General features: G+C 42.2%; 1 protein-coding gene across 1 annotated transcript in view; it reads right to left on the bottom strand.

Annotated features, from left to right (window-relative positions):
• Nucleotides 1-15,763, bottom strand: part of LOC309415994 (amine oxidase [flavin-containing] B-like) — a gene marked incomplete at its 3' end in the record, with an annotated part of 51,721 nt that overhangs the window by 26,562 nt on the left and 9,396 nt on the right. The window contains exons 2-3 of the mRNA XM_082013732.1: nt 6,117-6,211; nt 5,008-5,145 (exon numbers count right to left, since the gene is read on the bottom strand). Of these exons, the coding sequence (XP_081869858.1) occupies nt 5,008-5,145; nt 6,117-6,211 (233 nt within the window). The remainder of the gene's footprint in view (nt 1-5,007; nt 5,146-6,116; nt 6,212-15,763) is intronic.

The raw sequence follows: 15,763 nt of genomic DNA, 5'->3' as shown, positions 1-15,763 counted from the left end.
AGACCACAGCAAACTGCATTTTAATAAGCAGAATAGTGCTGTAAATGAATGACACCCAAGAGGGCTGTAAAGGTTTTTTCTGCAGATCTATTGTCAATCACTATGTAACCCGGTAACATTTGTGCAGATTTGTGGTCCTGGTTAAAAGTATTGCATGTATAAGACTAAATATTCACCTTCAGTGACGCGCTGCAGACAGGGTTCGCATTAGCGTTCTCCCCAGAGATGCCGACTGTATATACTGGTATGAAACTGGTGCTAAACCTGACGAGGGCATGGCATTGCACTCAGACACCACTAGCCAGTGCTGCTGGCAGATGGATGAGTACGAAGAACCCATCCTCTTACGGGGAGCTTAACTGAGGCAATCAGGTACTGGCAAGTTGCTGTCAAGAACCCGTCCGGCGACAAGGGAGGGAACGTTTCATGTTTCACCCACCATTTTAAACCTGGAAGACCCCCCCGGGTGTGCACGATGCCAAGCGTGCCTTTTGGTGCTAAGGCAACAGCCAGCAGGACTTATCTCAATTATAACCACATGAGGAATGTTTCAGGTGCAACACACTGCCAAAACGGCCAGCTGCCTCAGCCAGCTGTTAGCACTACTGCAATGAGACAACAGAGATGAAAAGGAGTTAGTGTTACTACCACTCTCTAGCAATGATGCTATGATCTGGGGAAATTCCAGGAAGGATCATGGCATTATCCTATAGAAAGTTCCGGTGGAAAAAACATCTGGAAAAAAAAATGACAAGGAGCATCAATGGCAGTGGGGGAGCTACCACAGACAAATGACTGTATTTTGAGAAACAAGCTTTGCTGGTCTGACGGAGCCAGTAAGGAGTCTTGTAGCCCTCCACCAGTGAAAAAGGGATCAGAGGATGTTCAGCTGTCACCACAGCAGGACAAAGAGTAGATCATCCTTACTGTATATGAAAGAATCAAGTTCTAAAAATAATAGTTTGGTAAACCAGTCATACAAAGAAATGTTTCTTTACACGGATTTAGGGTAGCAGATTAAACCAGTTCCACAGTTACCTTACTTAGCAAAGGAACCTGCGTTATATTTGATAACATTGGTAAATTTGTGTTTTAAAATGCAGGAAGTTTGCACAGCTATTGGGACTGCACAGAAGTGAAGTGCAATTTGAACTAACAAAGAAAATACATTGATCGTTAAACCCTCACAGTAATTGACACGTTTTCGTATTTCAACACTTCTTTCCAGGGACTTCTTTTACCTTTTACATGGCAAAGGTAAAAATTACCTGGACTATATGTACTTTGCTTTGTTTTTCTAAGACTTAAGCTGTCACTTTGAAGAGGAAATAAACACCACCAGTCAAAAGTTGCAAATCTACCTAGCTAAGGTATAGCTCTTGGGCAGCTAAATACTGTGTAACAGTATAACTAAAAAAATTATATACTATTTTAAGAAGTGTTTTCCATCTGCCTATCACTCCAATGGGAGGACTGTTAGAAGATGATGACTTCTCAGATAGTTCTGCTTTTGCTTCTTAAATCTGGATTTATGAACCTAACTTCAGTTACGCTATTGAAAAGCAATGCTGTTCGGGCAGCAATTTGCCTACCAAATACTACTTAGAGAGCTATACTAATTTTCTGACTAAGGCTGATGAACCAGTGTTTACAGAAATGAAAAGAACATACTAATCTCCTTTCAAAGACCATGAAAAAGGCTGCTTAACAAGTGGAGGGAAAGAAAAAAAAAAGGTAGGGCAAAAAATGTAATTTGGAGTTTCTGTGAAGATGTCACACACCATATAAGTGAGACCAAAAATAAACTCACAATAGAACCTGACATTAAAAAAGATTAAGAAGGAAAAAAACCACACAATCCAATCAAGTTGGTAAAGCCTAATTAGCAAAGACCCACCCAAAGATCAACAAAATGCATTCTTTTCATTTTGTAGTACAAAGAAGCTGCATATATTACTTGTATTAAAAAGACTCTAAAATGAATTTAATTAACTATGAAAGACTTGATTTTGCCTTTGGGTATATGTAAGAACAGCAGCTGATTTTACAAGATGCACTGTGATGCCTGATTATGTAGTGAGACAAAAATTGAAACCTTCAGGTTCCATTGCCCCTCTCGGTTCAGAGAATTTTGTGGTCCAGAATTTAATTATATTTGGCCACAGTCACAAAGCTTGGGTCAGCATGTGAATTCAAGTTCACACAGGGGCAACAGACCTTTGTATATTTTGGAATCTGTTTTGCAAACTATGACTTGAGAGTACCGCTTAGATTTCAGGGAGCACACGAGAGCATTGCCCATTCGCAGGGATAGCATGGGCAAGCCACATGGCTGAAAGGGAGAGACCTATAAGAAATTTATTACAGGTACATGAAATGCCAAAGGCTGAAGATTATTACATGGATTTGGCCACACAACAATGCATATACCTACCATATAGTGCTCATGTTCCAATTATTTAACTGTGAGTAATTCAACTACGTTAATACTTTTCCACAGTTGTATAAACACAGAAGCAAGAAGGAAATAAAAGATTTAAAATGAACTAAATTAGGAGATTCAAAGGAGGTGCTACTGTCTGTGGAATATCTCCTCTCTCCAACTCCTGCTTGGCTACCAGAGAGTCCTGGCACACACTTCTCTTTCCTCCTCTCTTCAAGAGCTCTCCTGTGGGCAGCCACATTGGGAGCCTGAGCCTACAAATTCTGCCCAAATCCAACCCGCAGGCTCTTAGCATGCCTTGGGAGCACCTCAGCCAGCAGGTGGGATCTCTCCCCTTGGAGACTTTCAACACTTGCCTAGGAATGGCCCCAAGCAGCCCGACCTAACAAGGAAGCAGACACTGCTCCAAGTCTAGGGTGGAGTAGGAACCTCCAAGGGTCCCTTCCAGGGCAGCTTTTTCCATGGCTCTGCACAAGGCACAGTGCTGATCTCGCACGTGCCTCCCAGCACTCAGACCGAGCCACTTGCCTGCATCAAATTGCCATGGATGCTCCATCCCCCTGGCATATGTAAGGGCATAACCTGTCATTTATGAGCACTTCTCAGTAGGTCTTACCACAGGCACTTGAGTGCTAGAGGAAGCCTGGGCCCTCAGCCTTCCTCACAGCTCCCCTGGGATCTGTTTGCACAGATGTAGACATTAACCAAAGTAGCAAGCACTCCGTATCTCCAGGCTTGGATGGCTTGAATGCCTCCAGGAGCAGAGTGGCTTCCTCCACCTCTGGATATCTGGATACAGGCCACACTACTGTATAGATTCTCTGGACTTCTGTTCCAATGCCTTTGTGTCCCAATTCAAGACCCTTCCCTCACCCAACATACAGACAAAGCCAAGGCATGCCCCTCTCTGCCAGCCTGGGATACGTCCCTGACTGCCAGCAAGTCCTGTCAGTGCTGTGTAGGGAGGAAAGCCAAGAGCCTTGACTCAGACCAGCACTCACCACCCTGGGCTAAAAGGTACCCGTAGATGACACTAAAAGGCTATGCACAACCTCTGGCAACTTACATAAGACACTTGTGGTCAAGGGGAAGACAGACTGTCCCTGGCAAAAGCTCAAACTTCTACTTTTGTGCCATACCCCATTTCCCCTCACTCTAAAAGGCTGTTGGAAAACAAAAAGACTACTTCAACCAGCATAGTAATACCAGTATCACCCCACAAGCTGATTGCTAGAGATCCTAAAAGACAACGGGGTCTGGCTTACCAAACAAGCAGCCATGCTTGACTAGCTGCTGACAATAAATCAGGCCCACATGTCAGCTTCAGCTTTGGCTTCAGTGACTTCTGGCAGCATTTTGGAATGCCCCCATGGTAGGACAGCAAGGCTGTCCTAACAGCTGGTCATCCTGACTGGTCATGTCAATTGTTTTCTACCGTTAAGGTCTGCTCTCATGGCAGGACCTCCTATTGTTATTGAGGAGACTCTGAAGGCTAAATAGTGTAAACAAGCAGAAAATTTGGCTTTGAGGATGATGCCAGAGGCACATGAAACAGAACAGTGTGGATGTAACCATCAGTTCTACCACAGCAGAAGTAATTGTGGACAGTCACCATAGCAAATTACTTCGAGAACACACTTCTTTTTTTGTAAGAATTGAGTGGAAAAAATATTGGAAAACATATGACAGAACACCTTTTCTCTAGTGCTGTTTTTAAATCTGTCAATGTTTTCTTTAACCTTTGATCAAACTCCAACTACTACCTAACAAATATTTTGCCAGACATTGCACAATGGCTTTTCATAAGCACATAATGAAACCCAATGTTAATTTCCTCAGGACTAACATAGAGAGTTTCCCTGCTGTGGGAGTGCAACACTGCTCTATATCAGGAAAGGAGAAAGGATGCTCTTTTGGAGAAAGCATAGTTACAAATACTGAGAATACATGGGCTTTTTAACAGCTTTGCCATCGCTGTCCTGTTTCAGATCGTGAACAGAACGTTTGGATCTGCCTCCACAAGAACGTTTGACTCCCCGAGCCTTTTGCAATTACTACTGCAATGCCTTTTACTACTCTGCATGTTAGTTTGTCCATCAGCAAAACCAGACTTAACTTCTCACGTTTCTTTCAATTAGGATAATAATTGCCACTGGTTTAGGAAGCCCATCCTGAGAAACTGTCGGCCTGATTGAAGATACTTCTAGGACCTCTGAAAGGGACTTTCAGACACCTTGGGCAGTGTATATGAGAGCTGACCTGTACAGAAGAGTCACAGTTTTACTGTTCATAAACAACGAAGCTTTCTGAGAGCTTTTAACTACGAGCTCAGATCTGAACCAAGGCATCAGCTAACAGGATGTGTCTGCAGGGTACACATGTAGATGTGTATGCATATAGTAATTTGGATGAGTTCTTCATTACCAACATACTTATTGTTCTCCAAAAACCCGGATGATGCATACTTAAACAGGTATACTCTACTGTAGCATGGATGGGAAACAATGAGAAATGAGATCGCTACAACTTGCCTGTCTACAGCAGCATGGTTGAGAGCATCTTACCTTGACATGGTGTATCAGGCGCTCAACTTCATTCACTTTATATGTCTCTATTCCTAACTCTTTAGATAACCGCAGGAGACGATTTTGTGTTGGCCCCACGTAAGCTCCTCCAAGGTCCACATATTTAACTTGCTTATTCTAGTTTATCACACACAACACACAAAAAGGAGGGGAGGGGGGGAAAAAAAGCATTAAAAAAAGATAAGCCCTTTCTAAATAGCACACAAGTTAAGAGCAATCCAGAGGAATTCTTTAAATGAAACACTCCCAGAGCATTTTGGCCAAGATTCCTCTCCCCATGGAAAACTTCAATTCTTTGGCAGTGTTCTGATGTGGTGGTTACTGAGAGTCTCAGATAAGAAGTTCATAACCAGCTTAGCTGCCCTGTTGTTACATTACAGCCTTAACAAGCACAAGAGGAAAGAGCCTGACGGGCAGGGAGCGGAGGACAGAGTCAGAGACATCCGTGTGGTTCTTGGTCAGCCAAGCATCTCGCCAACGACTCGTTCAAAACAGACTGTACTAGGAAGTAGCACAAGTAAGATTTTCTAACGAGCAGAGTGGGAGGGGGTCTCCCAGGTCAAGGTAGGGCAGAAGGTAAAGGAGGGAAGGGAGACATGCTGGTTCTAGTTCCCAGCCACCCCTGCCATTCCTCTAGCCTACGTCAGTCCTCACGGGGCTTGTTATGGTTCAGCTCAAGGCTCTTCATGGCGTGGTTGGCTTTATGGGTGTTTTTTCACAGAGATTTCTCCAGTGTCTCTCTCCGGGAAATCGTTTTAAAACTTAGCTAATCATGTTGTTCTTCCCAGAGGAAAGGACTGATGACTCCAGAGCCTGCAGATCACACAGAAATATTCTGTCCCCACCATCACGCCAGTCTTTGCCTACTCTTGCTGATACAATATCAGGAAGTTTCCCACCTGCTAGTGCACTAGAAATTTTCCCTCAAGTAGGTCCTCTAGCAGGAAAGACAAATAAATACATTTATATACACTATTCGTATAGTGTATGATGTATGTATAGTATAAATATATGTGCCTAATTATACACATGTATAGTATATACTATATGCATGTATATGTAGTATAAATAGGTTTGGAGATAATTACCCTTACGGTGAAAGTTCTTCCACCAACCCTGTCATTGGCTTCCAGCAACACCACATTCAAGCCTGATTCAGTCAGCAGTTTGGCTGCTGAGAGACCTAAAAGATAAAAAGAAAAACAATTAAAGAATACTTCTGTCTATACACCCCGTGGCTTTTGTGACTTGACATGTAAGACACTCATATAGCTATCCATTCAAACCCTGAATTTTTCATTCAAACGCTTTGCTAGAAGGGTGAGATAGAATTAAAAAAAAAAATCAATAATGAAATGGAACTGAAGCCACATATCAAAACAGTTTGTGGTCAAATTTCACATGTGTTGAGCACCTTTTGTACCACATGCTCAGCTCTTCCGATGCATAAGCCAGCACCTGTTATGATAGTCATCCAGCCAGGCAGAGAACTTTGGGAGAACAGTTTTCTAACATCAGCACATAATCTTTTGTAACCCCAACAAAAAAAGGAGGAAGTGAAGTTTTGTTAGAACTGTCCTAAGTCTCAAACGTTTTCCTGAAGCTTGTATGTGTCTGCTTTCCAGATCTGAATATTTTAAAGTACATTAGCAAAGTTCCCACACAGTCAGGTCACAGGTTTCTTCTCCTGAAGAACACATGACTCAGAAGAGACAGAATGTGTGCTTGTGTGTGGCAACAAGAAGAAAAAATATGGGTATGTCTACCCCAAAAAATTGTTTCATTCCTCATCCATTTTCTTCATGGACTTTTATTTCTATCTTGCAATTCTTGAAGCTGAGACACCAAGAGAGGGAGCAATGGCAATACAGGAGGGAACACCAAATTTTAGTTTTGATGCCATAAATCCTCATAATTGCAGAGGAAAATATTAGCATCAGGCCCTGCAGCAAGTGTGTCAAGCTGCTATGGGAATGAAGGGAACTAGAAAGGGTGCACAATGCGGAAGGAACACAGTCCGCAACCTCCCAACTTCTTAAGACCATCTCTGCCTTTTACTTCAGCATGCAACCTGAGATTTGTATAAACTGAGGTTCTTTCTTTGGCCACATGTGAGTGAATTTCTAGTGGGGCAACAAAAGTTATATTCTAGAGGGCTGCATCATCCTCCTGAACTGATAGGATGTGTTGAATAAACTTCAGCACAGGCCAGGCTAGAAGACACACTCATACTTCAGAATTTAGCTATCCTTTCTGGCTCTCTGCCTTGTCACCAACAGAAGGCAGTTTCCCCTCTGTGTCCTAGTACATGTAGTTTTTGAGAAGTTGTCACAGCAGATTGTTCAAAGCATAAGGCAGCCATGGAAGAAACGGCAAAAACGTTGGTAGGAAAAACAGATGGCCGAAGCTAGCATGGCAGGACTGAATGAAATGATAATGAAGTAAATATAGCAGCCCTAGATAGAGAAAGAATATTAATGATAGCTACTAAAGGTGCTACAGAACGTTCTGGTCATCAACAAGTGGCTTGGGATTAGGAGAACCAGGTCCTGTCTCCATCACTGCAATGAACCTGCTGCACTGTGCTAGTTAAATCACTTAAGCGCTTTGTTTCCTCATCTGTTAAAAAAAAAAAAGAAAAGAAAAAAGAAAAAAGAGAAGAGACCTATGTATCTAAAGGATTTGACATTTTCTGAAGAAAAGCTGCAGATGTTTCCATTAAAAGTTCATACTGTCCTGCTTTTATTTCTAGCTTCATGGGCATATTTATCTTGGGTTTTCACAGAAGTGTTAGTGAGAAAACCAGTAATGACACTGATAAAGGTTTTTCCATATTTCCTTATTGAGGAAATTATATTGCAAAAACATGTGGCTGGATCAGTGGCCTTGACTACGCTCACAAATATTTGAAGATACCAAGGAAGAACAAAATACAGAAAATAGTCATAGCATGCAAACACGGACCACCCCTTCAAACGACCTGCAAAAAGATATTTGCTCCTGAAGGAAAAACAGGCAACAAAACTCCTAAATAAATAAAGCTTACCAGTTAAAGTAAAAAAAAGTTGCTCTTCAAAAAAGACAAGTATTTAATCAGTTGGGAGAGGATCAATAGTAGTTATTAATAATTCACAGAATGAATACATAATCTGAAGGCTGTTGTCACTGCAGGTTTCCGTTGGCTTATCATGTTAACAGGTATTGATTAATCAATTAATAATATTCAGTTACCAACACTGATTAAGGAAGATGAGATTTTACTTTCTTTATTAGAATCTGATGAATAAACGTTTCAGTACCGCTGGGAACAACGGCAGTTTATTCCCAAGAGCTGAATAGAGAAGCTTGTGAAAGGATGGCTGTGTTCCAGTCGAGTCCAGAGAGCTGATTCGTGCTGGTCAGCCCAGAGCCACCTCCTTGTTCCCTTACGCACCCTTCACCCATCCTATTGCACCTACCTCCTATTTACTCCCGACTCTTTACTTTGGGGCAGGCGCCTCCTTTCCCCCCCCATATATTGGCAGATGTACCTGTCAGAGATGGGTAGCAGTTTACTCTTTCCTGAAGCAAACACAAAAAACCAAACCAATGTTGAGCGGAGGATCAGGCTCGTTAACATCTCGCTGCCCCATGCCCACCCCCCAGCAGACCAGACCTCTGTAGGGGGAGGGACGTGTCTGTGGGGCTTGACTCCATACTGGAAGGTGCAGTCTCCTGGGTTCCCAAACTAAGCACCACCAGACCACTTATTTTCAAGGGCTGTTGGTCCTCCCCTTCCTCTCACCGACACGACAGCTCTATCGTGGTCCAAAGTCTGCTGAAGAAATTATGCGGATAATTGCTGACAAAGGCAGGGAACACAGCCAAACTCTGGCTCCTCCTCTCCTTCAGCAAAATACCTAACCGTGGAAAAAGGTGGAAGAAGCAACGGCAGAGGCTCAGGAGGGTCAGACGGCACGTGAAGGACCAGATTAGGTCTCATAGCACACACACTACAGGGCAAGGCAAGACCGCTGTCACGGATACCAAAAATAGCAACACTCCCACCTGTCAATACCGCACTGTCATGTTGTATCTCGTGCATCTGGAACCACAGTACTGCCACATCACCCCGTCCCTGTCCCCTGGAGGTGGACCCAAGACCCAAAATGGGCTCTTGAACTGTTGCTATAATAACAGCAAGATGACTGGATGCTGGGGAGGGAGAGCTCCACGCCAAAGCGATACAAGGACAGATAAGGCACCAGGAACAGCAACAAAACCATTAAAATGGAAATTAATACTAGCACCTGAATATTAGGGCACAAGGCTGAGGTTTGCTTTTCGGAAACTAAAAACTGCTGCAGGAAGCTCCTACAAACCACAACCTCTTTTCTGGGTTAAGAGTCAGAGTTGCCTCTCTGTGCTTAATACTCCGTTTGCCGCAAACAGAGCGTGCAGGAAGCCTGTGGGGCAAAGCCTGGAAAATTCTGTCATACATGAGGTAAGATCTCCTCCCGAGAAGTTTAACCCTTCACAAGTTTCACGTTTCAGCACTGGCTCTGGCTTACCTCTCACTCTCTTGCACATCACTAACAAAAGGCAGTTCTTTAATATTGCCCCCATTCTCCACAAGTGAGGCAACAGCCACATTTAAATTTAAAGTTCATCCAAAAATGTGACTGATGCTGTCTTAACTCCCATTTTGTGCACAATGTTGCATCACCCAGTGGCACCTTCCCCTCCTCCTCAAGAGCATTTCCACAAAATCTGACCTGAACTGCAACATAAGAGCTCAACCACTTTTGCCACCACTTCGCAGAGGACAGTAATTGGGCCCAGTTTCCACCGCAGGTCAGCTTTCTTCAAGGGGCAACAGAGCGCCATATGTGTGTATATATGGCAGAAACCATATGGTTAAGCAGCCACACCTGCAGTTCTGCTCAGAGAATTGACAGGCAGATAATTAACGCAAGCAACAAAGAAGCAAAGATGATAGGTCTTATTTGAAGCCCCACACTGAAAACACCATTGTGCTTAGAGGATGCTGAACTGGGCAAGCCTTCATCTGTTACCATGGCAACACGGTACCCAACCTCAGCCACTCGGAGACACTGGTGAGAGATTGCCTCTCCCAGCATTTTATAATGCAAGTTCAAGCCACAAAAAAATGCGTTTCTCCATCGTGCAGCACTCTGCATTCACACAGTGCTTACTCAAAGCTAGTAATCATGATAATTATTTTGTCTTCCGTTGCAACTTAGTTCTCTCCTGTTTGATATCTCTGTACCTGCTAAACATCTTAAATTGCAGCATTTGATTGAGCAGCTTCATTATAACCTCACTTCTAACGTTAACAGCTTTCTTATATTAAGAGAACAACTAATTCAGATTTTTCAACAATTTTTTTAAAAGAGAAAATCTTAAATTTCTGTGCTAGGGCAGAATCCAAACTCACATTTGGATTGACAAATGTGACAAGAGTCACATTTTTCATCTGACCCCCATGCGTTATGTATGTATTACAATGAAGCCCTCCAATCAAACACATTTGAGTATCTGAAAAACATTTTAAAATACTTTTTTTAAAAATTGATTGGACTTTTGTAACACCCATCTGATTCTGCCTGGAATCAGCAAATTTACTGAAATACCCTTTTAACCTCAGCTTTTCCACAAAAATTCACTAGAAAGGACATGATTGGAAGTTGCATCTCTGGTACCTCTCTAAATGATACTTGTGTCTTCTTCCATTTGGGTTTTTTTTGTTTGTTTCATAGGCTACTTCTGTCACTCTCTGGATGGCTAGACAACCAATAAGTAACAGCAAGCCCATCAGCAAGATTTTATTTCTCCTTCAGGCTACACCCAGTTCCGCTGCAGTGTATGAGGGACAGGGAGGGCACCTTGGAGGGGGATAGATTATAAAGGTGTAAACAAACTTTATTTCTGAAGGCGTTCCTGCAGTTCCTGATTCACTACTTTATCATGTTCCCCCATATTTATTATCTCCCTTCTAAGAACAAAAAAAAAAAAAAAAAAAAATCTTTCCTCTCATATATGCAATTATAAAAATCATCTACAAATTCTAAATTTTAATTCACATAGGGAGCAAAGAAAGAGCCTCTAAGCCACTGGCATTCATTTAGTAACTTCTAAGATGGCTGTCACAAAATTGTTTACTTTATAACCTTAAAAATTTCTCTCTCCAACTAAAATTATAAGTTGAGCATGAAGAAAGGCTGCCATCATACCGTACTTACTTGCAGGTCTTACTGCAGAACTTACACCTCTCACACCTGGATTTCCTCAGATCCATGAAGTTTGCTGATATTTCTCTCTCCTCTTTATTTATTTATTTTGACACCAAAGGTACGCTTACAAAGTACCGCCCAGGGGAGTTTTAACATTTGTAACAGAAGCCAGAGGCACTGGGGCTCTGCACACAAACATGGACTGTACCTGTAGATCAGAAACAGATCAGATCTCCTGTCAGCGGAGACATGGGGTAAGAGATGCTCCTTCACCCAGAGCCAAGGGGCAGAGCAGCCCGCAGCACCGCAGCCAGGCACGGAGCACCTTGACGGGGTCCAGGGTGGTGAACGAACAGAGCACGAAACATACCATAATTGATTATATATAAACAAATAAAAGTTGAGTTCAAGGTCACTAAGGTAAATGAACTCAAGTATTTCTTAACCAAAGTATTCAAAAATATTAGTCAGACCACCTTTGTCTATGGACATTTAATATCTCGAAGCTGTTATTTTAGAAATCTCAAGATTTATATTCTTCTTGATCTTGAGTCCAAGTCTCATTTTGGCCAAAGGGGCCAGGAATTTAACTACTTAATGAAAGTGATGAGTCTCACAAAAATCATGGCACCTGAAGTAGCTGAAATGTTAAGAAAAACCAGCAAATCTGCCAAAACCTACAACAACTTTTAGAAGCTGGTGCTGCTGTGGGTTCACATGGTAAACACGACCGTCACTATTAGATGTCTTCATACAGCAACGCGTACCTACCACCTCTGATGCTCAGAAATACGTACAAAATATATACAGCAAATAAATGAGTTTGGCCAAAACTGCTGCACTGTACCCAGTGAAACAAAATCCACCTGTCTTAACACGGCAGAAGAGCTTTTGAGAACCCCTTCGCCAGTGGTCAACACAGTTGCAGTGTTTGATCTAGGGCAATAGGAAGAACTAGGGAGGAATATGCTTCAAGCAGCTGAGGTAAATTGCGAGGGAAGCAGGAAAACACTCCTTTGACCAGGAATACCCTCTGCATAAGTTCCTAGCATCTAAAAATGAGATCAGTTAATGGAAGAATCCTGTTTGCTGTTGCTTAGGCCTAATTACTCTAAAACCCACATAAAACCCCTCCTTGTTTATACACTGACCTCGACCTTGTTTATTCTCTGACCTCCTTTTAAAAGACGTCCTGAAAACATCCCATTAGTTTGGTGCTGTTAGCGTAACACAGCTTGCGGACCGCTGCGATACTGAAGGGACGGAGGGCAGAAACAGAGAAAAGGCATGTTCTTACCTGCAGCTAAGCAGCCATTTTGCACCAGTGGGTTTTCTCCTTCAAGTCTTCCACAGTTTCTTTATTGCATTACTGTGTTAGAAACGGCAATTTAATAGCATTGGTTTTGTTTGTGTTGACTGCTCTAATGAACACAATCCGATTACTGCTCTGCCACTGAGAGATGGAACCTGGTGCTGGTCACCTTTACCTCTGTCACTCATCATTAGCCAGCTAAAATGTTTTAATTGAAATAATGGCTTGAGACAATGATGCCTGTAAGGCATTACAGATAAGGATTGTAAGCAAAACAAAAAATAAAACAACAACAAAAAAAGCAAACCCAACATTGGCCCAGGGTCTGGGTGACTTCAGGTGATACAGACATATTTTTGTAACTTTCCTCACATTATGGAAAGGTCAAGGGATTTTGCCCTTGTGAAGAGCACTATCCCTTTATAAATTCAAGGGACATGCTCAGAATTGTAACAGGAGCGCTACAAGAGAGATAGCTAGGAACACACCGCCTGAAACTCAGTCCACATTAGGCTGGCACGCTGCTATCAAAAACAGTAAGCATGAGCAATAGTCAGTTCTCCTGCTTCATTGCTTTCTTAGTCCTTTGCAAGACGAGGTACACAGCATCCGTACTGCTCCAAGAGTTGTCTAGGTGACAGTACTTCTGAAAAGCTACAAGGACAAGATACTGCAACCCGACGACACATTTTATTAACCTAGCCCCTCACCTACATCCATATGCTTTCGGGGTAAAGGTAACCTTTTAACTTCTCTAATTTGGGCCACTTTTACAAAGGTGCTTTAGATATCTGACTCAATCTCACTGAAGAAATATACAAAACTTACAGTTCAGAACCTAAACCCATGGTAGAGCCAGATATCTGTAAATTGGCACTCTTGGTTATTCTCAATGCGTTACCTTCACATGCTGAACTGTCCGGTGAAAGGTATCAAAGCAACTCTTTTTTGATGCAAGTATTTTGACCACAGGGGGAGATATTCTCTCTTCCTAAGCTGTATCACTGTGCAGCAATGAATGCCATTACAATGAATATCACTCACCTACAACATCAGCGAACTTAAAAAATAATAAAATTACAGTTTCAGAAACCCCAAGGAGCAAAAAAAGACATTATCAATCTGCCTATCTGCTTAAAACGTATGTTTACTTAAAATATTTGTACTGAGGACATAACATTTCTCCCTAGGATACCGCACTCTATTAGCAAATATAATTTATTTCTGTTAGCATTTCATTGTCTAGCCAAGGCAATGAATTTTTCTGTCTGAGAGCTGGTTCTGTAACCTTGTCACTAAGGTCAGTATGAGCATCCCCATGGGTTAATGTGACTTTACGTAAACACCAGCTCTAGTCCCAACTTTCTGCAATCTCTTCTCCCTGGCAGTGCTCCTAGATGATTCATCCATGGCGCAGGGAGCAGTATCTATTAAATAGAGTTCTTAAAACCAACGTTAAAAACATTCAGTCTACATCTGTCCCAGGCATCACATCTGGTTAAGAGACACAGAGCCCCGGCAGTTATGAGTGAGACACACAAAGTGGTGGTGCCTTAAGCTCAAGCCCTGCCAAGCATAAAGACAGCTTGTTGCATTTGGGTGGAAACCCAATGCCTTCAGTGCAGTGGTGCCCAGGCTCAAGACCTGAAGCCACAGCTGTTCCGCCCTTGCCCAGGGCTTCCCTTTAGTTTCCACTGCATTTTTAAACTGAAGTTTCTAATGAAACTTTAGATAGAAAAAACCTGGGCATTCCAGCATTTCAAAGGATAAATATTTCTAGTATCAATCATTTACTCAGTATTTCATTGTCACGTGTTACACATGGATCAGTATACCTACTCAATGTCCACCTCACACTTGGAAAGGAAGAGTCTGTTTCTAGGCTCCAGTCAGGTAAAAAAAAAAAACCAAACACCCCATATTCTGCATGTCCTTTGTTATGGCCCCAGGAGATACTGAAGAATTAAAGTTAATTGCATTATTATTATTATCATCTGTACTGCAGTATTATCTCACACTTTCAATCCTAGGGCCTCCTTTGGCTTAGGTCATCCCTTTCTGCTAGTTTACAACCTAGGCTGCCTCAGAAGACAACAGACAGAAGGAAGAAACAAAGGAGATAAAGAGAACTGAAAGACAAGAAAGCACTACAACAAACGTACCATAGCATTGGAACAAACAAAGCTTAGCATAATCAACTGGCTGAAGCACTATAGGGGTAGTTTACTAAAAGCATCCTTTTAGGCATTACTATTACAAAGAGATATACAAGCAAATAAAATGCCAGCCAGATTTACACTGAAAAAGAGTTTTGACTTCCATACACAGCAATGCGGGGAAAAAAAAAAAAAAGACTAAGCTACAGCTGGAAAATTTTGCAAAATTATGCAGCAATTGCCTCAGAAGAGAAATGTTTATCTGTTTCACTAAGTCTTGCATGTTCTCAAGCAAAGAATTCATTTTTTTTAAGTCCCCTGAGAAAAGCAAATGCTCAAAATACATGATCACATAGACAATGTGAACTTAAAAAATAAACAGACTATCATTCTCATATCTTGACACTAAAGAATAACATGTAATTTCACAGATTTCTCAGTATCTGGTGACTCACAGGCACCCACCTACAGAAGCTCACTTCTCATGGCAGCTAGCAAAGCCCCCAGCAGAGCCACCATACCCTCATTCCGTGGCTACCCATTTTGTTTCACGTTTTCTTTGATCTTCAGCTTTTCACCAAGAAGTTTGGTGAAAACAAGCTTCAGATTTTCACCAAGTTGCACCTAATAATTATGGATTTATATTGAGCGTATCTCAGTGTCACTTTTGAATATCCACCAAGCTATGCCCCAGCGACTCTCTGGAAATTCCTGTCATCGTGACAGCACACAGTAGGTAAGTGTATACCCACAGGCACATGCAGGCTAGATACTGCTAGCTTGCAAAGCTTACAAAGATTTGTGAACATTTTATCTATTTGAACAACTGAAAAATGAAGACGAACGCCACCATTTCCGAGCACCCTACATAACCACTCTACATGCCAGCCCACTCTTTGCTGATAGCCCCAAAAGATCACTTCATTTCTTGACGGCCAGCTCAGGACAAACCAATCCCTGGCTAACTCAGATGTCATCCAGAGAAGCCCAAAAGGGAACAACTGAGTAAGAAGTCTTTCCTCCATCTCTAAGTG

This window comes from Phaethon aethereus, assembly GCF_964289735.1.
Source record: "Phaethon aethereus genome assembly, chromosome: 1".
Taxonomy (NCBI): Eukaryota; Metazoa; Chordata; class Aves; order Phaethontiformes; family Phaethontidae; genus Phaethon; species Phaethon aethereus.
This window is presented reverse-complemented; position numbering and strand designations above follow the sequence as displayed.